Source organism: Aythya ferina (assembly GCF_964211825.1).
Source record: "Aythya ferina genome assembly, chromosome: 20".
Classification (NCBI taxonomy): Eukaryota; Metazoa; Chordata; class Aves; order Anseriformes; family Anatidae; genus Aythya; species Aythya ferina.
In genome coordinates this window covers 11,169,991-11,191,483 of record NC_140318.1, presented here as the reverse complement: position 1 = coordinate 11,191,483, position 21,493 = coordinate 11,169,991, and the positions used below count along the sequence as shown (strand labels likewise).

Below are 21,493 nucleotides of genomic sequence, written 5' to 3'. Positions count from 1 at the left end.
TGCTTAACCTGCAGCCCTTCTGAAATGTGATGAGTTTTCTACAAATCATGAGCTTCATATCTGCTTCAACATATTGTTGGAATATCAGTGTTTGTACAAGAATTTATTCACATCAAGTTCAAGTATGCCTTGTGCTCAGGAACTTCTTCATAACTGAACAGAGCTGTATCTCCATTTTGATTACATTTTCATAACTTGTATGAAGGCTATGAAAAGATTATTAGTATATCAAGCACTCAGTTGATGAAAAGTAAATGCTTCTGTCTTTTGTTACAAAATCAGATTACCCTCAAAGCCAGAAGAGGAAAGGGCCTATTCACTCTCTTAGCCATCTCCTTGCCAATACAGGATACGAAAGTACAATGCTGTGAAATCATGACAGTTATCTACCGGCACACAAGCAGGAGGCATATTGTTCCATATCTTCACGTGTTCACCCTTACTTGTTTGTCTACTGTGAGTAGGTCCACTACACCTTGTGATTGCTTATCCATGCCTTTCAAAGCAAAGCACGTGGCTGCAAGACTGCTAAGGTCTCCAGACATCCCATAACCTGGAGAGAAAAAAAATACCACACAGTTAGAAAAACTCAAATCATGGCTAATGCACTGCAGCTTTTTTTTTTTTTTTTTTTCCTAGTTTGGAGTTAAAATGCTTGTAATGTATGTTTAAACTTTGGTGGAAAGACTGTTCTGATAGGGAACAATGCAGACTCCCATCTCTCCTGTTCTGAAGAGATACCCTTGCAGATCAAGACTTGGAGAGAAGAAAAGGTAGATGAAAAATGATGAGTTTAAACTCAATTTTGTTAAAAACTGCTAGATCAGTGAAAGGTGAACAGAACAAGAAGCTTTTAGCTTCTAAGAACTTGAAAGAGAGAACTATGAATTTGTCCTTGAACTCCTGCCAAAAAGCCTCTTCACAGAATTGAAAACCATGTAAGACCAGGTGAACTATTGTATGGTAAGTTGGAGAACACTGGTGTCCAGAAGGTCTGATTGTAGAAGGACTGATTAAAGACCCAAGGCAGGGGAGAAGAGAAGCATGTTACCTAGTTTAGTGATGGCTGCATCTGAGTAGAGCATCTGGATAAAATGGGGAAGCTTCTCCTTCTCACCCTCCATCTCAGCTTGTTCAAGGAGCTGTGGCAAATCAAGCAGGAACACCTCATCCTTCACAGCGATTTGAAGGAGGGAGACACGGGGCTTCCCAACCATGCCGAACGAAGGCCTCCACTCCATGTCAATAGCAACAATCTGTCCAGGCTGCAACAGAGACAAAAACTTCCTGCATTTGCAGACTGTCCTTACTTAAACATAGCTGGGACCAGCTTGAGCAACAGTCAGTATCCAGAATACAAGTGTTTCCTTTTCAACAACTGCATCCCTTTGCTGGTGTGCACACTACAACAGTCTCAAGTGACTTTCACAGCACACTTGAGTTATCCCCTTGGGGCTTCCCTGCTACAGCAATTCCCAACACATTCCCCAGTCAGACAAGCCTTAAGGCCTCACTGCAGTCCTTGACTTCTGGAGGGAGATATTTGATGGCAGTGACTTCTGGAGGGAGATATTTGATGGCAGTGACCCACCTACAATCCCATGTACCAGCCTGTTATGGAGTTTCTGTTCCTTGATCTTGCAGATACCAGAGTTACACTCACCTGCAGCACCTTTTCCCAGCACTGCAGCATCTCTTCCCACTTTTGCAGGAAATGAATATTTGCACGTGGAATAGGAAGCTGGTAATAATCCTTCTTGTTGATCTCTTCATAATTCTCTGCTTTTGTGGCCTCTTCTACACTGCACAGAAGTAGATGCAATAACTTTAAACAATGCAACGAGGGGAAATCCTGGTTTGGAGGAACTTTGGGTCATGAAGTCTTAAGCCCCTGATTTCAACCTGGACCCCATGCTACCTCTTTCTCTTTGCTCATTTTACCTGTAATCACTGCAAAGCATCCTGACTCATCTTCTCTTTTTATTCCTATAAATGGTCACAGAAATGGCACTGTGTCTGAGACCTCACCACACTAATGCATTGTATCCACAGCAAAGAAAAGTCAAACCAAAACACTTGTGTCGGAGTCCCGGTCCCTGTCCTCAATGCTCATCCCTCTTTCCCAGAATTGATGAAATTTGGATGACAAAGTTGGGCAGCTGTTTCCACATTCAGAGATAACACATTTTAGATTTACTGCTTTTTGCCCTGGAGGTTAACATGGAAGTCTGCTAGTTCCCACGGTGTAATACATAACAGAGAAGTCATCTCTGACCAGCATTGTGTCCAAACAGGAGCTTCACACTTCCTCCCAACATAAACTGGCTCAGAAAGAGAACCTTGGACTGCTTCACACTAAGATTACTTCCAGCCAGGAGAGTCTCTCTCATCATTGATAATGCAATGGCTTGGGAAGACTTCATGTACTGCCTGTTGCACCTTCTTCTTCTCTACCACCTTCCTTGTAAAATGTTTGCATACTCTGTACAAGAACGTTTGCCCTATACTGCACAGCCAGCACTACATTGCCAGCTGACCCCACAGACCATGTGCCTGGCCTATGCTACTCCCTCCACTTGGGTTTCAGATGGTACCATGCAAAGAAATTAGTATCTCTGTATTTAACACACTGGAATTGTTGGGAAGATGCCAGCAGAATGAGCTAACTGATTTCCTACAACAGGATCTTACACAGCACATTTTCTTTACAAAATGCAGCAGAGTCTCTTGAAATGGCCTTGTAACTGGAAGGTCAGCATATTGCTGTGGTGTCTCATCCAGATGATGCAATCAGAGGAAAGAAAATAATAAAAATATCCAGCTACTTTAGACATATCACAAAGTTTTGGACACCCTCTTTCCCATAGAGACCTGAAATGTTTTATTATTTGAGAAAATATTTACTAAACTTATGTTTAGGGGACTGTGTGACTAATTTTGTAGCAGAGCAGCTTTCACTGTACAAACACTCTTTTCCATGGGTTTGTGTGCATGTGGAAGTCAATATTTGTGTAAAATATTTAATGAAGGTGTGCAGTCTCAGGTCTCCGGGAATATTCTTGTCTGTGGAGTTCAGGAGCAGCATGTGGTGTGAGCAGTGACAGAGATGATGTCATTTATATGCTGGTACCACCTTGTTCTCTACACTATGAACACCCTCTCCAGAAACCTGCTGCTTTGTTAGCTCAACAAATAATATAGCAGAAAGATTGTTTTATTAGATTCTGTGGCTCCATTGATTTTATAGCAGCTACTGCAGTAGGTATCATGACCGGATGAGTAAACTGGGACAACAAAAGGCTTTGCTTGTCTGCCAGAACTCATCATGAATGGCACAGCACATCCTAATCTGTGTGCCTTCACTCCACCTGGGCATGATACAGGCTTCCTGGAGCAGAGACATGTAGTGAGATTCCTAACTTCTTTGGTTTTTATCTCCCTAGATGCAGTCTGTGGTTAGATCACACTCTTGTTAACCACCTCTTTGTGTTTTGAGGGATTACACCTCATGCAAAAACCTCCTGGCTCCTAACAGGTAGCTGGTACAGATTGAGGAGGGAGGAGGAAGCAGATCCACTGATGCATCAGAGCTACGCAGAAGCAGGTCCTAGACAGACAAGAGTTTCCTGTGCTCCAAGAAAGCCATGTATTGTCTGGAGAAGTGAGCCTTTGCAGTCAGTGTTAGAGGGTAAATACATGTGTCATATTTCCCGAGGTTACATGCAACTTGAACATGAACCAGTGCAGATCTGCAGTGGGAGAAAGATCAGATCCCCAGTCATGAACTGTTTAAGGCTATCTGTGATATCCTCCCCAAATATTAGTATTAAGAAGTAGGTACTCACTGAATTACTCATAATTCAATTAAATCCAATCTATACTCCAAATATATGATTTTTAGTTAAGAAAAGATCCTTTTTTTTCTTTTTTTTTTTTCCTTTTTTCCCAGAATTGCCTCCTCTAGGAGATGGAAATTTACTGTGGTGCTGTTTACAATAGACCTGATGATAAACTTGTTAAAGCAGGTAACCTTGCCCAGTCTCAGGCTTGCTCAAAATGGTCTCCTTAGTGAAAGGTCAGCATTAACCAAACATCCAGTGACTGCTGAATGGAGTTCATAATTCTGACACATGATACCAGAAGGAAAGTTTTCCACTAAGAACACACAGTAAAAGGAAGCACTCATGTCATCAGAATGCAGCTGCATGTTCTGCAGAAACATCTGAAAGCCCCAGACTATGTGGGGTAGTAAAAGAGCAAGGGCATGCAGACTCTGCCTCTGCTTTTTGCAGAGTTGCTTTTTGCAAGTTGCAAGCTTCCAACTTGCTACCAGAGGAGCAGGGGTCGTCAGCTTTCTGCTGGCTTTAATCCTCCCCAAACAGGCAATGAGTGATATCACCAACAACTGGACCACAATTCGTATCAAGTCAGATTCAGATTCCCATTATACGCACCGAAAAGTTCAGACCCATATATGAACTTATTGCTTTGCATTACTGGTTCCAAACTTTTCATGTCATTTCAAATGTCAGCAAAGCTTTGAGCTATGCTGCACTGAAACCAGACAGCCCACAGATCTCTTGTATTTGCATCAAGTATTCAGGGATTGGTCCTCTTCTATGCAGAGAATCCTGCAGATGAATTTTCTGCAATTAGATGAATTCCTGTTCTTAAATGAGTGGAGAAAATGCTGCTTGTTTGCAACAGGTCTCCAAAATGCCTGTGAACCCAAGGACTGTGGTAGCCTGCAGTTTTGCAGGAGTTCGGTTCATGAAAACACATGGGCACAGAGGCTACCAGACTCTGTTTTTATGGGACCAGACTGAGGTTCCAGATATCCTGTGCAGTCCTGGGTGAGACCCTGAGAGGACCATAATGCAGCATCACCTGCAATCTCTGCAGTTCCTCAAGACTTGGCAGTAGCCTGCACATGTGCAGGACTTTTTGCAGGGAAAAAAAAAAAAAAAAAAAAAAAAAAGTTCTAAAAAGGGTCCCAAATAAGGCAATCTCTTAATAAGTTGCTTTAACAAAAGCTTGTGGACAGACTCACTAAAGCATGGCAGAAACACCGTCACTTGTGAACAAAAGGTGAGCAACTGAGGACTCAGCAAATTATTTGTAATGCATCATTTATCCAAATGCAGCCATTCTTCCTCTACACAGTATAGCTAAGCAACTGTCTGGGACACTGCTGCACGAAGAGGATGATTTGGGGTTGCTATCTCCCAGACACAGCACAGAATACCCAGAATCAGAACTACAAAGCTCTGGTACTCCTCCACTTTTAGCGCACTGTAGGGATCAGACAGTTTCTAATCCTTAAATTGGCTATATTTGGCCTTCTTAAATTTTGAGCCTCTTCTCAACTTCCTACAGCTTTGGCTGCACTCAGCGTTGAACCTGGCTGACCTTTTCCCTCTGCAGACCCTTCATCCTACCCCTTTGCTCCTCCTGCACCAGCAGGTTCACAGAGAGCCTTGGCTGGGGCTGTTTGCCCAGTTCTCTGCACTTGAAATCAAGGAGTTGTAAGAACCCATCTTAATATAAGGGTTCTTTTTTGTAGCTCTGCCTTTGCACTCCCCTATCAGGTCATGCAACGGAGTGAAGTTAGGAGAGGAAATGCGGCTGCTGCAGGCTAATGTGATGCATACAACACAGGGGTCCCAAAGCAGAAGAGGAAACATGGTACTGCATTACTGGGATTGCACTAGAGGAAGGAAAAGGGATGGCAAATAATTAGGGGGCTAAAGGCTTATAACCTCACTTGGTAAATTTGTGCCTGGGAGTCTAGTTTTATCCCAAATTCAGTTAACACAACTCTTATAGGATCTGATCCCAAGTGTCAAAAATCCCCATTACTTCTGAGAGCTTTGGATGAAGCAAAAAATACAGACTGCCTTAAGAGCTGTCAAAGGAGGAAGAAAACAGACATGATTAAGAATTTTTGAGGAACTTTATTTTGTTGCCCACAAGTATCCCAAAAGGCATTAAACCACATTAAAGTACATGGGGGATGTAGAGTATATGGACAACTTACACAGACATGTAATGAACTCAATAAAATAAATGCATGTTCAGATCCTACCTGCATCACTTCATTTTCACTAGTGATCTGGCAGAGGGAGTCTGAAGACCTGTCCACAGCATCTCAGCTTTTAAATACTCATGAGTGAGTTTAAAATGCATCTTTCCAGACATTTCCAGGCTTATGAAAAGCAAATGCGGCATTTTCATCACCAAGACGTGATCTCAGTAAATGGAGAAAGTTTTTGCAAAATTATCTCACGAAGGTATAATGGGTTTATGTGGCAAGGTTTTGGTAGCGGGGGGCCATAGGGTAGCTTCTGTGAGAAGAATCTAGAAGCTGCCCCATGTTAGGGAAGGGCCCCACTGCTGACCAGAGCCAAGCCAGTAACCGATGTTGTTTGCACCTCTGTGAGAGCATACATGTATATAAGAAAGTAAACAAAACAAAACAAAACAAAACAATGCTGCCACACAGCAGCTGGGAGAGTGAGAGGAGTGAGAAACAGCCTTACAGGCACCAAGGTCAGTGAAGATGGAGGGGGAGAGGTGCTCCAGGCGCCGGAGCAGAAGTCCCCTGCGGCCTGTGGTGAGGCCCATGGTGAAGCAGGATGTCCCCCTGTAGCCCATGGAGTACCACGGTGGAGCAGGGTTCCACGCTGCAGCCCGTGGAGAAGACCACGGTGGAGCAGGTGGACCTGCACTGATGGAGGCTGTGGGCTGTGGAGGACCCCTGAAGGAGCAGATTCCGGGCCGGACCTGTAGCCCGTGGAGAGGAGCCCACACAGGAGCAGGTGACCTGGCAGGAGCTGCTGCCTGTAGGGGACCCAGATTGGACCAGTTTGCTCCTGAGGGATGGACCCCGCGGTACAAACCTGTTCTTGAGGAGCTGCTACCCGTGGGAAGCCCACACCAGATCAGTTCAGCAAGGACTGCATCCCATGGGAGGGACCTCACAGAAGAGGGGCAAGAGTGACTGAAAATGAGTGGCGGAGACGAAGATCCATAGACTGACCACAACCCCCATTCCCCCATTCCCCTGAGCTGCTCAGGAGGAGGTGAAAGAGGGTGGATGGGGGGAACACATTTTTAGTGTCTTTCCTTTCTTTCTCACTTCTCTAGCTTGTTAGTAATAGGCAATAAATCTTACTATCCCCCTACTCTGAGTCTGTTTTGCCCATCACGATACTTGTTGAGTGATCTCCCCATCCTTATCTCAACCCTTGAACCCTTTGCATTGTATTTTTCTCCCCCTTTCCCTTTGAGGAGGGGGAGTGAAAGTGGTTATGGTGGAGCTTGGCCGCTCACCTGAGTAAAACCACCACAGAAGGAAGAATTATGGTAGATTATTTTAAGCAAATACACAGTCTTTGTATGATAAGTAGTCTACGATGAACGGGAATGAAACAGTATTTACCTCTCTTGGATCTTAAGCTTTTGAAGCTCATCAGCCACTCCATTAGGTAGTATCTCCTTGGGCATATTGCAGCGTTGTGCCCATCTTGCTGCTGTGTTCAAATCACAGTAACTGATTAGCAACTGTATCAGGTGCCCTTGAAGCCATTGATTCTCTCCAACTGTGCTCTGCAAGGAATTAGGGGTGAAGGAAGACCGTCAGTGCAATTTCCATCACAGGTATATCTCACCCACTTTAAAGATACAGCATCCTCCCTGTGGTCCTGGACCAGGGCAGAAAGGAGCAGGAATTCCTACACTATAGGAGTGACATTGCTCAAGCCCTGCAAGCGCTGCACTTCCTTCTGCCTTCTGATATGAAAAGAACATCTGACCCCTGAGATCTCACTGATGTCTTTGGATTTCTTGGCAGCAAGGCTGCTCCAAACTGCATTTGTTCAGGGAATGAGACTGAAGGCCACAGGTGCAGCATAGATAAACAAGAGTAAAACAATGTCATTTAGCCAGACTGATGACTAGCGTGTTATTTGGTTGGTCTGAGATATTGATTATATTAAGAAAAATCAGAACTAGTGACTGACCAGAGTATAGGTCTTTGAGCTGATTAGGCAGGTAATTATGGAAGGGGCTAGGGTTTGTACTGTTTTAGTCCCTTTCTGTGCCCACACATGACTCTGAAGTGATGCTGTAACTTGATGTTCATGCTTCTGCAATAAAGATATACATGATCTTGTGTCAGTGCAGGAGCTTGAGTTACATGCACCTGCAAAACGGGAAGACAGTTGGAGATGTTCCCTGTTCCCAAATACTGTCTGGTGGGAGTGAATGGTGTGCATGTGCCTCAGCACATTTCAGAGCCTGGGGGCACAAGCACGAACTCACTGCTGGCTGTGGTTTAAACCAGTGTGGAATCAAGCATGTTGCCCACACTGGCACCAGGGAGCAACTACGTGCATAGGCAGGCAAATAGGCCCATAATATTCTCCACTGCAACAGTCAGAACCACCTAAGCTTTTTTCTTGTTCACCCTCTTACTCTCTAGGGTGCTGTGGCACAGCAGCTCTAAGAGGAAATATGAATACAGTGACACCAACAGTCAGCTACAGAAAGGTGGCAATAACCCACTCCTGCCCAGCCAACCCAGCTGTGCTTGCAAATGTCCCAGAGCCATTGCAGTCAGATCAGCAGTTTATTTCTCTAGCCAGTCCTGTTGACTGATTTACTCGTGGATCTGCCTTAGAAGTTATTACTGTCAAGAAAACTTAATTGCTAAAACAAGTTGAAACTCTGCATGGTAGATCTGGATCTGTAGATATATGGCTCTATTGCTCCTAGCACTACCAACAAGTATTTTTTAGCATAGTGAAAAGCCACAGGAATTAAATTCTCAGGTGCACACGCCACTGCCATCCTTCCTTTGCTGCCCCACCAAGCAGCACTTGCAGGGTCAGAGTCTGTTCCCAGGGCCTGCAGGCACCTTGCTCTTCCTCCACCGCATGTGCAAATGCTGGCAGGCTGGGTGGTATGCTGGGGCCACTGGGCCTCATTCCTCACATTCTTTCAGTAACTAAAAGGTGAGAAGTTTTCTTCAAAGCAGACACCCTTCACAGAAATCAGGAAACAAACCTGTTGATGGCCTGGAGGTAAAAAGGAAACAAAACAAAACAAACAAACAAATAAAAGCAAACAAACAAAAAACCCACAGAGGTGCAGGAGGGAATACAGACTTGGAAGAAAAACCACAGAGAAATTTGGCATCCCAGGTAGTGCACACAAGAAGCCAGCCTGCCCATAAAAACTGCTGCCTCAGCACTAAGTCTGCACCCCTGTGACTTCGCCAACTGCCAAAACACATTTCTTCTCACGGATATGTGGAGGGATATTTTCACTGCTGTTCCCAAGGGGTTAGTGATGCATCCAGGAGCCACTGTCAGCAGGATGGGGACCCAGGGGCTGGGTGGGAGCTACCCAGGGGCTCAGCTACAGAAGAGAAGCAGGAGAGGGAACGCAGGGACAGTGCAGAGAAGGAAAGGATCAGCTATCACACTGCAGCTTCTTGCCCTCTACATTTCCTCCCCCCACATCTCCTCTCCTGGCCATGCCAGTCCAGCTACTTTGTGCATCTCTCACATCTCTGTTTATGCAACTGAGCTCAGCCAAGTACCTAGGACATAAAGGGGTTTGAATAACTCCTCCTGCCTAGTTTGCCAAGCCACTTCTCAGAGTCCTTCCCTAAAAGAACATATTTTCTTATTAACATCACAGAGCAATTCCCTCTTCTAGGTTGCCCTGTGTCCATCCTATTGTCTTTCTGCCTTTTTTTCTACAACACAAAGTCTTTGGGTTTGGATCTCTCTTCAGTTCACCCAGAGTCAATTCTTAATAAATCTCATTATGTCAGCTTTATTTCTGGAAATAATGAGGTACAGATTTTTTTTTCTTTCTTCATTTTTTTTTTATTGTAACAGATTTATTCTTTCAACCACAAAAACAACTCTGTAAAGAGGGTTAATCTCTCCAGAGATATTACATCTTGCATTTTGAAATGTAAAATGACTGTGTTTATTTTTTATTTTTATTTTTTTTTCTGAAAAAATAACATTGTTGTAAAGGGGAAAGGCTTCCACCACAACAGTTCTGCAAGAATGTGGAAACTTTGGCCCCAGAAGATGTGGATACAGATTCAGAGACTAATGTTTCACTAGGGGTGACATTTCATGCCTTTTGTTTTTTGTATATGGACACTTGGAAGAGGAAACTGGCATGGTTGTTCTGATCAACATCAGTGACACCTCCAAGCAAGAAAAGATTATACCATGAGTCTTGTTTACATCCTTCTCTGAATTCTAGACATATCATACGTTCTTTAATCCATAGGCACACACAAAAATTCCTGACACCAACAATAACCCATGATTAAAGCTTTCCAAAATGACTCCTGCAGATTACCTACCCGTAAATCCTGTTCTTACCCAGCTGAATGCTTTACAGAGATCATAACAGTCAGTACAGAGTAAACTTGGCAATGTCCTGATTTTAACATGTAGCATCAGCAATTCTTCCATTGTTATCAATAATTTTGGATTCAAATATCCAACATCTTTTCTGGAAGTCACACTTACCAGCCCTAGATTAGTTTTATCTGTGTGAGTTAAGCTGCATATCTGTCTGATATAATTCTCTACTTTCTCCCAATACCTTTTACTGAGCAGTGAAGCTATTCACACAAGTAACACTGACTATTTGAATGTCTTGGCTAATTTCCCCTGTTCTCAAGTGCTTCCAGAAATAACAAAAAAAGTCCTGTTAGTGCAGAGAAAATGTCAAGTAGAATATTTTAGATCCAGCAACTTTAAAAGCAGCAAAAAAATAAAGAGGTCAAGACCACTGTAAGCCATGGAGGACACCACCAGCATTTCTAAAATCATGCATTGTTGCAGGTACTGTGCAGACACCTTTGTTTTAAAGATACCCTGGAACATCCTACTGTGTTTTTTTCATTGTTACTTTATTTGTGATTGAGATTTCCAGTTTGAAGTTAGCATCGTTTCTACTACACGGAGAGATGCCACATCAGTAGCTCATTAAAGGAAAGGATTTACATGTTGGCGCGGAGCAGGGACCCGGAGCACAAGCTCAGAGCTGGGTCACAGCCCGTTCCACAAGAGAAGGGGGATCCTGACCTCCAGATATCTGAAATAGATGGCACTCGGATAAAAGATGCCAGCTTTACTCACACTCACTTCTGAACAGGGTTTCTTGTAAAAGCAGCAGGCCACTCACCCATGGCCAATGCACAAAAGACAGAAGCATGAGAAAGACAGATTTTCTCACCACTTGAGCTGTTCTCTCTCTCACAGTGCAGGCTACTCAGATGCACTAATTTATGAACTGAAGATGAACTAAATAGCCTCCATTCATATCCCAGAAGACTGACTTTCAGATAGCAATCAGTGCGTCATTGACAGAGCCACACTTCAGTGTTCTGGAGGCCATTACCACATCAATGGCGGGGAAGTGGTCTTTCTTCTCTCTTTCAACAAAGCTCTGGCAATGTGGCTCCCTGGGGCATGTTCACACTACCTAACTTCAGCTTTGTGAATCAGGAGACTCCACTTCCCAGTCTCCCCATGCAATCAACTGGGAGAGACAGCTTGGCTCTTCTGAAAGGCAACGCAGAGGAGCCTAACTTATGATATCACTTGAAGGGATCAAGGCAAAAGCAACCTTTAAAGCCAACTTGTGGCTGCACCAGGGCTCCTCACAAGGAGCTTATTGCTCCTGGGACATCCAAACAGAGCTGTTAGCTTGTGACAGCCAGCTAGGACAACACCATGCGAGGAGATGTGTCCACCTCTGTTCTTCTTTTTGCAGCTCTCACAACCTCACCAAAACAATTTCTTGTTCAGAAGTCCAGGTGCCAATATCACATGTCCAGCTTGTCTGCTCAAATTCCCTGGGCTAACTGCATGCCCAGCTGCAGGCTGAGGAAAGCGATCATTCCCTGCCCAGCACCTGGGAGACCACTTCTGGACATGGGGCCTGGTTTTGGCACCCCATTGTAAGCAAGGTGTGGACAAAAAGGAGAGACTTCAGCAAAGAGCTGGTAAGATGGCTGGTGGGCTGAAGCATGGGATGTGTAAGAAGGAATTGGGGGATCACGGCTTGTTCAGCCTAGGGAAGGCTAAGCTGGGGTGTATGGACTGTATGGGGAAATTCCTTTCTCTCGTATCATGGGCCATCATAGAGAAGACAGAGTCATAGAATCATAGAATCATAGAATCATAGAATATCCTGAGTTGGAAGGGACCCTTAAGGATCATCAAGTCCAACTCTTGACACCGCACAGGTCTACCCAAAAGTTCAGACCATGTGACTAAGCGCACAGTCCAGTCTCTTCTTAAATTCAGACAGGCTCGGTGCAGTGACCACTTCCCTGGGGAGCCTGTTCCAGTGTGCAACCACCCTCTCTGTGAAGAACCCCCTCCTGACGTCAAGCCTAAATTTCCCCTGCCTCAGCTTAACCCCGTTCCTGTGGGTCCTGTCACTGGTGTTAATGGAGAAAAGGTCTCCTGCCTCTCGACACCCCCTTACGAGGAAGTTGTAGACTGTGATGAGGTCTCCCCTCAGCCTCCTCTTCTCCAGGCTGAACAGGCCCAGTGACCTCAGCCGTTCTTCGTACGTCTTCCCCTCCAGGCCTTTCACCATCTTCGTAGCCCTCCTCTGGACACTTTCCAACAGTTTCATGTCCTTTTTATACTGTGGTGCCCAGAACTGCACACAGTACTCGAGGTGAGGCCGCACCAGTGCAGAGTCAAATCCTTTTAGAAAGTGCAACTATGTATAAAGGAAAAAAAGGTGACAGTGAGGGTGCCAAGGCACTGAAATGGGTCTAGAGGGGCTGTGGGACCAGGGCCCTGCAAGACCTTGTCCAACGTTGAAGTTTGCCCTGCTTTGAGCAGGAGGACAGACAAGAGACCTCAACAGGCTCCTTCAAACTCTACCTAGCCTCTGATTCTGTGATTAGTGTTGCTGGGCCTTCCAAAGCACCAAGGCTTCTCTTCACACAGACAGGTGGCTTCTTGCAGCAACTGCTGCTTTCAAGTTCCAAGCACCTCCCGGGCTAAGAACACCCAAGATCTCGTCTACCCGGAATACAGGATGGTCCTGATCATGCTCAACAGTATTATAGAGAGATCCAAAATACATATCCAGCATTGGGATTCTTTCCAAACCTCTGTCAGGCAGCCCCTGGGGGAAGTCATTCATCTTCGCCAGATGAAATCATCATGTCTCCAAAAACTGCTCATGCTGCCACAGATGAGACAAGGTATATTACAGAAGCAGAAGAACAGACTCTGCTTTCAAAATCAGAGATGAAGAGAGAGTATTTTCAACAAATATTAAGCACGAAGTTTAGACTTTAAAAAACAAAAACAACAACAAAACCCCCCTGCAACATTGGACAACTGAACACTACTTCACAGCAAACTTCACTCAACTCAGAACTGCATAACAGTCTGCTGGCATAAGCTCCATTTCACAGGGCACACGATTCTGTCTACTTCAGAGATGAAAAAACACTCCATACAACAGTTTATTGCTCTGAATATTACACAGATGTTGTCAGCTTTAGCTTCAGCAGCAAACCAGAACACAGGTATCACTCTTGGCTACAGAAAGCCTAAGCTCAGACAGAAATCCAGGTTTAATGTTGAAGCGGTAATACTCTAGGACAACAGTGCTCCCATCATGCCCAAGTGAATGGTCTGCCACACAATCCCCCAGCTGCTTTGGGATGCTGGGAGATTTAGGATAGAGCAACATGACACATGTTTAAGAGTGTCACTGAGGCTGAATCCTCGGTGAGGCTGGTGAACCACACCAGCTTATCAATGCAGCCTCTTACAAGCTGTCCTGAAAAATCTGCTTTTACTGTCTGATTAGCTACTACTGCTGTGCTTGCAGAGTGACATTAGCAAAGGAATCCATCCTTCCATGCATGTCACCATCTATTTCAGACAAATCTCCCAGAAGGGAAGGCAGCCGGAGGCTGTGTGGGTATGAGTCAACCAGTGACACTTGTCTTGGGGCCAGGATCAGTTCATGGTCCTCTTTTGTTTAGCAGTGTAGGTGTAGCCTGACACTTTTAGTCACTTTCACTGTGGGAACAGCAGAACTTTTATCTTTTTTTAGCTTAAATTAACTCATTTTCCTCAACCACATCCCACAACAGATCCAGGTATGTGGATACACAAATTAAGGTGCATTCTCCTGCAGTACTTTTTCTCCCTTCCACTTGTACAGGGAATGTCATAGATGTATGCCTTTAATGAGCTATAGAGCCAAATTAACCCTATTCAAGTCAGCTTTATTTGGAGGGAAAAATAATTGCAAGGCATCCATAAAAAACAAAATGAATATAAATCCTTAACAAATAGACTAAGGTAATTTTACTTGCTTTTAAAAATATAATTTCTTCTGTCTTCAGCTTGGTGATCTACTTCAACGTGAAGGCTGTCCTGAGGGTCTGTGCTTCTCCCAGAAAACCATTTTCATTATTGTTGCAGAGGCATCTTCTGAATTCTAACCTAACTCTGGCCCGAGAACTGCTGAATATTATTCATCACAAGGATTAGCAAAGGACCAAGAACTTGCTCTGAATAAATAAGCCACACAGTTTTGATATGCTTCCAGTTTTCTCACACCTCTAGATCCCATTATGGCAGATATTTTCTGGGAAGATTCCAGCACTTGGCAAGACTGAAAATGAATGAGTATGGGGAAATTGGCCAAACTCTTTCAGAGCACAAAGTAATATGTTACTTATCATAGTAGATGCTTTGTCTAAGACTAATAACAGTGCACTGAAGACAAACTGGCAACCCTTATCTTCCCGGTGTATTTTGAAGTAGCATTTATCTATCTGCCTTTTGTCATTTTGTCACACATACACAAACAAGGTGTCACTGTGGCAAATGGCCAATTGTGCTCTCCAGTTAAAGAAAGCGAGGGCTGCCACCACATACTGCACATCAGGTGACCTACACTGCTACTAAGTTCACTGAGCCTGATCTTAGGACCCAAAATTTCTCTGCTCCCTCAAGCCTAAGAAGATTTATATACACTTGCCAAGCACTTTCATAAACTTTCTACTAATGTCACCATAACACAACTTTACTTCATTTTGTGTCTTGAAGCTTGAAATCCTGCATTAGGAAAATAAAACACTCTGTTAAACTTCGACTTAGCAGAAGTCTGAGATTGCCTGAAGGATTACTATCAAAATGTAACTATTCCAAAATCCAACTTAGCAGCAGTGTATGACATCCACGTGCACTACAAGATCCGTCACTCCAGCTAGAAAAGCACAGCAAGGGTCTTCAGTGACAGCTGAATGCTGCCAGGGAACTACAGTGTTGTGGGGACAAGAACAGAGAACTAAAGCACTGCTTCACTACAGGACTGCAAGAGCTGCAGATGTGTAAAGAGGAAGAGCCTGCAGGAACAAAACCACTGTCGCTGTGTCTCCTCCGCTGCTGTTACACGAACTGATTAAGTATTACACTTAATCAGTCTGTCAGGATGCACAGGAACTGAAATCACCATGACGCCTTCCCATTTGTTTTCAAAAGCCCTAATATTAACCCTAACAAGCTAAACCAGTATACCAATTAACCTAACCGATCACTCAATTATATGTTCCCATACCCAGTCACAATACATAATGACTATTCATAAACTCCATCTTCCTTCCTAAACAATTTGGAATTCCAGTACTTTTGGTCCCCAGTGGGGCAGGAAGATTTACTGCTTGGGGCCAGCCTGTGTCAGCTCCATATGGTCGATGCAGACTTATCAGAAGGAAGGATTTGCAGGTGGGGAAAGAGCCTCGGAAACTTTTCTCCTTCTCTTCCTACTCCAATCTCCCTGCTTGGGTCAAATTCCAAGACATGAAACCAAACAACAAAGCTGGAATCTCCCATTATTTTGTCCTGGCTCTCAGGATGTTTTTTAACAGCTTTCCGTAGAGGTCCTTCCATACCAGGATGCATCGTTATGCTGCCTGGACACGGTGCTAATGCCTGGCAATTCCCCTCAGATCTCAACTTTTCTTGTGGAAACAGCTACATGAGACACTGGTCATCAAAGAGCTCCAGGTTGTCGGCTCCATCACTACCTTAATTAAAAGGCCTGTAAGCTCTGAAGTGGAATTAACTTAAAATCTCCAGGGTTTGTTGCCAAAGAACAGAAGAAAGAAGCTAATTTCTTTGCTTTTTTTTAACCCAGCCCTGAGCTTCCCTCACATCAAATTTCTTAGTCTCTGCTCTGCTGTTTCTAAGCAGGTTTATCAGGGCTTATGACCAGCCTTAGAGAGCCTTTCTCCAGGTCATGCTGTAAACCTCAATGATGCACACTGTAGGTTATTTCATTAATTCTCCTGAGCCTCACTGTGCCTTGTATTCACACCTAGCCCTCTTCCTCATTTCGCTCAGCTAATCTGGTCCAGCCCAGGCTTGCTTTAGAATAGTTAGGAACTTGGTTTTTGAATCTTTTCTCTCTAAGAACATGCTAATGCAACATTCCCAGCAGGGGACAGTTTCTATTTAGGAAAGTCTTCAAAGTGAACAAGCAAAAATCTTGATGATGGAAATACTTGCTCAGGAGCACTCACTCTTCCCATCATTAGTCTATGAAAAATAGATGCCCACAGGAAAAACATGGGTTACTACTTATTTCTATTTTACCATTCACGAACCTCAACTGGCTCACAGCCAAAGCAATAGTAAGTACCTTTGCAGGATCTTTACCAAAATAAAAGCTTAGCAGTAGATTTTTCTCTCCTTTAATCTCTTTTGGTACATTTAAACTCCTGGTGTTTTTTGTTCTGAAAGAGAAATGCTTGAGAGGGTTGCCTGAATGAACTCTGAAATTCACACCCTGGCAAATTGGACTGATTTCCTAAATCCATAATTACAACATTCCTCAGAGATATGCATTCTTTCAAAGCGAACAAGAGAAGATTAGTTTCCTGTTTCTTCCCATTTACATGACTTCTCTGTTGAGAGGAACTTTTTTTCTTTTTAAACAATCCTCTGTTTATGTGGTTCCCTTCTTGGCAGGGAGCTGGTGAACTAATCTCACCTAGAAGTATAATACAGCCAAACTATCAATTGCAAATAGCCCAAGCATCTTTGTGAGAGACAGCTGATTTGCACAGGCCTTTAGAATGCAGTATCTATCCATGGAAGCACTCAGACAGGTACTGATCGATTACAGGGTTTTTAAAATAATCTGGGATGATTATTGCATGACTGGATAGTTATACTGCTTGGCTGGATAAGAATATAAGAGTGGATCTGTGCATGCGTGTGAAAATGTACAACGTATAAAACTTCAGTAAAACTGGGCAAATGTAGCCCCTTTCATCTGCACATCCCCAGTCATGCAGAAACTACCACAGGACAAGACTTCTAGGTCCCCTGCCAAAGAACTGCAAGTAAGAGTCATGTCCCACTCGCAAATAAAATATGTGCAGAGCCTTGGTGATGACATACTTGCCTCCCACTTTCAAAAAGGCACTGAATACATCCTCTCTTCCTGTGCTAACACAGGAAGCAGAAAGCTCAATGCCCCCATCCTCTTCTTTGCCTATTTCTGCTGGAGAGGCCAATGTTAGCACACTCGATATCATTCCTTTGTCTTAGACCAAAAAGAACAAGAGGATTTGTTTAAGTTCTAGAAGAGTAAGACTGGTCTCATTTTTTGTTGTAGCATACTAAGTTGATGCAGTTTGGAGTCAGGAATAGGTATCCTGGAAACTACTATATAAGACTCCTGATGTAGCTTTTTAAGGATCCTGGTTGCCTCACATGTTCCCATAAATTTTTGAATGACACTACTTCCTATATTATTCATAAAAGCAATACTTCTCCCATTTGTTTGAATTAAACATACCAACAGGGTACATCAGTTAAGTCTAACAGCTTGCTGGTGGTCTTACTCTTTAATCTAATAGTGACCTTCCAACCCACAGCCATAAGCCAATTACCCTCTTTTTTATAGCATACCATATCTCTTTCTGATGAAGCTGTGCTTTTGAATGAAAGCATGCTAGTGACAGAAATGTTATTATACTGCTTAGAATCAAGCTAGCCATGTCTGGTTGCAGGGGTTTTGAGGTCAGAAAGCATCTCTGACACACTGAAACATTTTAAGGATTTTTCTCCCCCCCAGTCTGTTCTATTTCCTTTTTTCAATCTTTAGTACTTAATATGTGTGCAGATAAAAGCTATTTGGACATAACTTTTAAAGACTGAGGTCCTGAGCTTTCAGAAGAATTACTTTCTAGCACCTCAGTGAAGCAGAAGATGGACAACCAGCTCCCATAAGCTTCTGCTGAGTTCCCAGAGCTTTGCCCTATAGATCCTTACTTAAGTAAATGTGAGTTAATCTTCCCATGTTATTGAGCAAACACATTTTCCATTGAGAAATTTGTGACTGATTTTTTCTAGGTTTTGACATTTTGATAGATGGTATGGAAAAAGTGGCAGTTCTTCTTAGCTTATTTGTACATAACATCAAATTCCACCAGAATTCATTAGTATGTTTGTGCTTCACTACTATTTATTTATTCAGAAATGGCTGGATTATAAATAAAGCTACCATAATTATTATTAGGCACACCAACTCTCACAGAAAACAATCCTATCTAAGCCGTGCAGGAGGTACATTGAGGTATTTACATTTAAGTGTATATATTATCCTTTGCTAGACTTTTCTTTAGATAGGAAGGTATGGAACACACAGCATGTTTGGCTTTTCCCATGTATTTCTCCCATGGCAGCTGTGTTTGTTAAATGAGAAGTTCCCATTTCTTTTAGAATAATGGTGCTAACTTCTTTAGTACAGATGCATACTTTACTGCTCTCTATCCAGAAAGCAGAATGTGACTGAAGAATTACATTATGCTTTTCTGGAGACATTCACAGATGTGCCTGTTTTCTGCATCAACCCTATCAGTAACCGTGCAACTTAGGTGCTCTGCAACTCTGAGGTCGTTTCAGCTATCTAAGTATATGACACCACTTACAAACTGAACTGAAAAATAGAAGGAAATCTATACTTTGCCTGCTACTTTCATTTTCCAGTTTCTTCATGCTTTAATATACCCTTAGGTGCAATATACTTTTACATCACATTGTGGCTGTATGTTCTCTCCAAAGACCTCTGACAATAATAGTAAATCTAAACAAAAAGGCATGGGGCAAAAGCAGAGAGGTTGCCGTGACTGAGACTGGAAACACTCCCACCACCACTGAGTTTCTGGTCAGTCCCTTTCCAGGAAACAAAACGCAGGAAGAGGAATGAAAAGAGAAATTGGAGCAGCATGGGGGAAGAGACACTGCCAAATTGCAACTGATATAAAGTAATTCCCTAACTCTGCCTTCACAAGAGAGATACCAGATCCTAAATCTGTCATTTGTCCAGATCTAAATGCCATCCATTTTGCAAAAGGGAAAGAGAAAGGAAAAAAAAAATCTCTGTTTTAAGTGGCATCTGTTGGGAAGCTGCTTAAAGCTGTGGAAAAGATAAATACAATTCTTCCGCAGTTAGCTTAATAGACTAACTGCAGGCCAAATAATCAGAGGTGAGCAGCAGCTCCAGCATATTACAGACACCCGCACAGCAGCGCTGCCCAGCCCTTGTGGGACAGCTCCTCAGCTCAGGCACGCTGTGCAGCAGCGCTGGCAGAGCCATGAACATTTGTTCCAGCTGATGATGCCTCCCTGCAACTCCTGAGACCAGAAGGTACAAAACCAATCACCACTGGCTTTAACTTCCTGCTAAAAAAAGAGGCCATAAATACTAACAAGGGACACCACACAATGGCTGGTTAAACTAGTTTTGGTTTCTACCTTCCAGGAAAACAGCCGGTCTAGATTTAATGTTTGAGTGATGAAATCCATTATATCTTTGAATAAACAGTCCACTCAGAATGAAAGATAATTTGACAGGCAGACTTACACTGAAAGACATGTCGTTTATTAATCACCTCCTGAATATCATTCCCATTTGCATTGCACAGATTGCCTAATTCCCTATACATATTAAGTTACTTACACTGTAGGGACATTGCCGTACTCAAAACAATCTTGAGCCAATTTAAAAGTTTGCCTCAACACAGGACTTCTAGGGAAGGACACTAGATAGTGATATTTGCACAATGACCTTTTTGACCTGTTGTTCTTATTAAAGGTACCCCAGAGCAGGATTATTGGCCAGGTGTTCTGTCCACAAAAGCTTCAATAAAATAAAATAAAATAAAATTGAATTCTGCCCTTTAAATACCACTCAAAATCACTTCCTTGAGCGCAACAGCTATTATATTTTATCCCAGAGGTAGTTACATTTTAATTGGGGTCAAAATGGTCCCATACAGACACAATGCATTAGAATCCTGGCGTCAGTCATTGAGGATGTTTGCCATTTAGATGTTTGCCATTTATTTAACTGGTTACATAAATAAGATTCCATCAACTCCTTGCTGTAGTGTAAGATAATTTACACCTATGGATGACAAATTGCCAACATTTTCAAATGTACTATATGTAAGGGAGGGCAGCTCACTTTTATGTCTACTGTTTGGTAGATCTCTGAATATTCTCTGAAGTAGCACAACATCCCTAGAATTTTAGTGTAACTTGGGTTATATATTTGCTATGAATTATGAGCAAGCATCTCACCCCTGGTCACCGAGAGAATGAGACTTATGAGCTCACAGTGTTTGATTTTCATGGTAAGAAATTTTAAAATAAATAAGTAATCTCATTTTCACAGCTGGTGAAGGAGAGGAGATTAGCTATAGCCTCTCCCAGTGCTGAACATGGGAAAGAGCTGGCTGCAAAGCTCATCTGCTTCATTCTCATGCAAGACCAGAGTAGGCAGGATAGCTTCAAAACAGGAGCCACTTTTCTAGGTGCTGTATCCCCCTGCCCTTCTCTCAAGTCACACATGCCAAGTGAAGGGCAGATTGCTGCCAACCATTAGCTGGCAAAAGGGATGGATGGATGGAGAGCCACCACTCACAATGAATGCCCAAAAAACAAGTAATGTTGTTTCAAACTCCAGCGCTTTTTCTGAGCATTAATTTTGGAATGGTTTAGGATTTAACATCTGAGGAACTCAGGGATAGTTCACCCTGTGCAAACACAAGCACAGAAACTAGCACAGGAAGCTTTCAGATCTAGCAACAAAAGGCCATTTGGCTCAAGGTCAGTAAAGTGGCAGCACTGTATCACCACTTCACTGTTCCAGACATCTTGCAAAATAGGGAATTATCTGCTGACAGTCCTAAAAATACTAATTGACTTTAACCTTACTCAACACTGTATTCCGGTTATTGCCCCAAGAAGAAGAGTCATTTTGCTGTTCTACATCGCCCTGCTCTGCTCCATGGGAGAAGGAATTTCATATCAAAGTCCACGCAAACACAAGTATAGTTCCTGGTTCAAAATACCTTGAAATAACTTTTTAAACAATGTACCAACAG

At 43.1% G+C, this 21,493-nt stretch overlaps 1 protein-coding gene across 13 annotated transcripts in view; it reads right to left on the bottom strand.

The window, feature by feature from the left end:
- Window positions 1–21,493, bottom strand: part of EXD3 (exonuclease 3'-5' domain containing 3) — a 300,789-nt gene that overhangs the window by 153,232 nt on the left and 126,064 nt on the right. For all 13 annotated transcript variants that reach the window (XM_084494495.1, XM_084494500.1, XM_084494498.1 and 10 more), the window contains 4 exons: window positions 7,442–7,608; window positions 1,664–1,802; window positions 1,052–1,265; window positions 444–553 (listed from right to left, as the gene is read on the bottom strand). In XM_084494495.1, coding sequence (XP_084350621.1) covers window positions 444–553; window positions 1,052–1,265; window positions 1,664–1,802; window positions 7,442–7,608 — 630 coding nt within the window. The remainder of the gene's footprint in view (window positions 1–443; window positions 554–1,051; window positions 1,266–1,663; window positions 1,803–7,441; window positions 7,609–21,493) is intronic.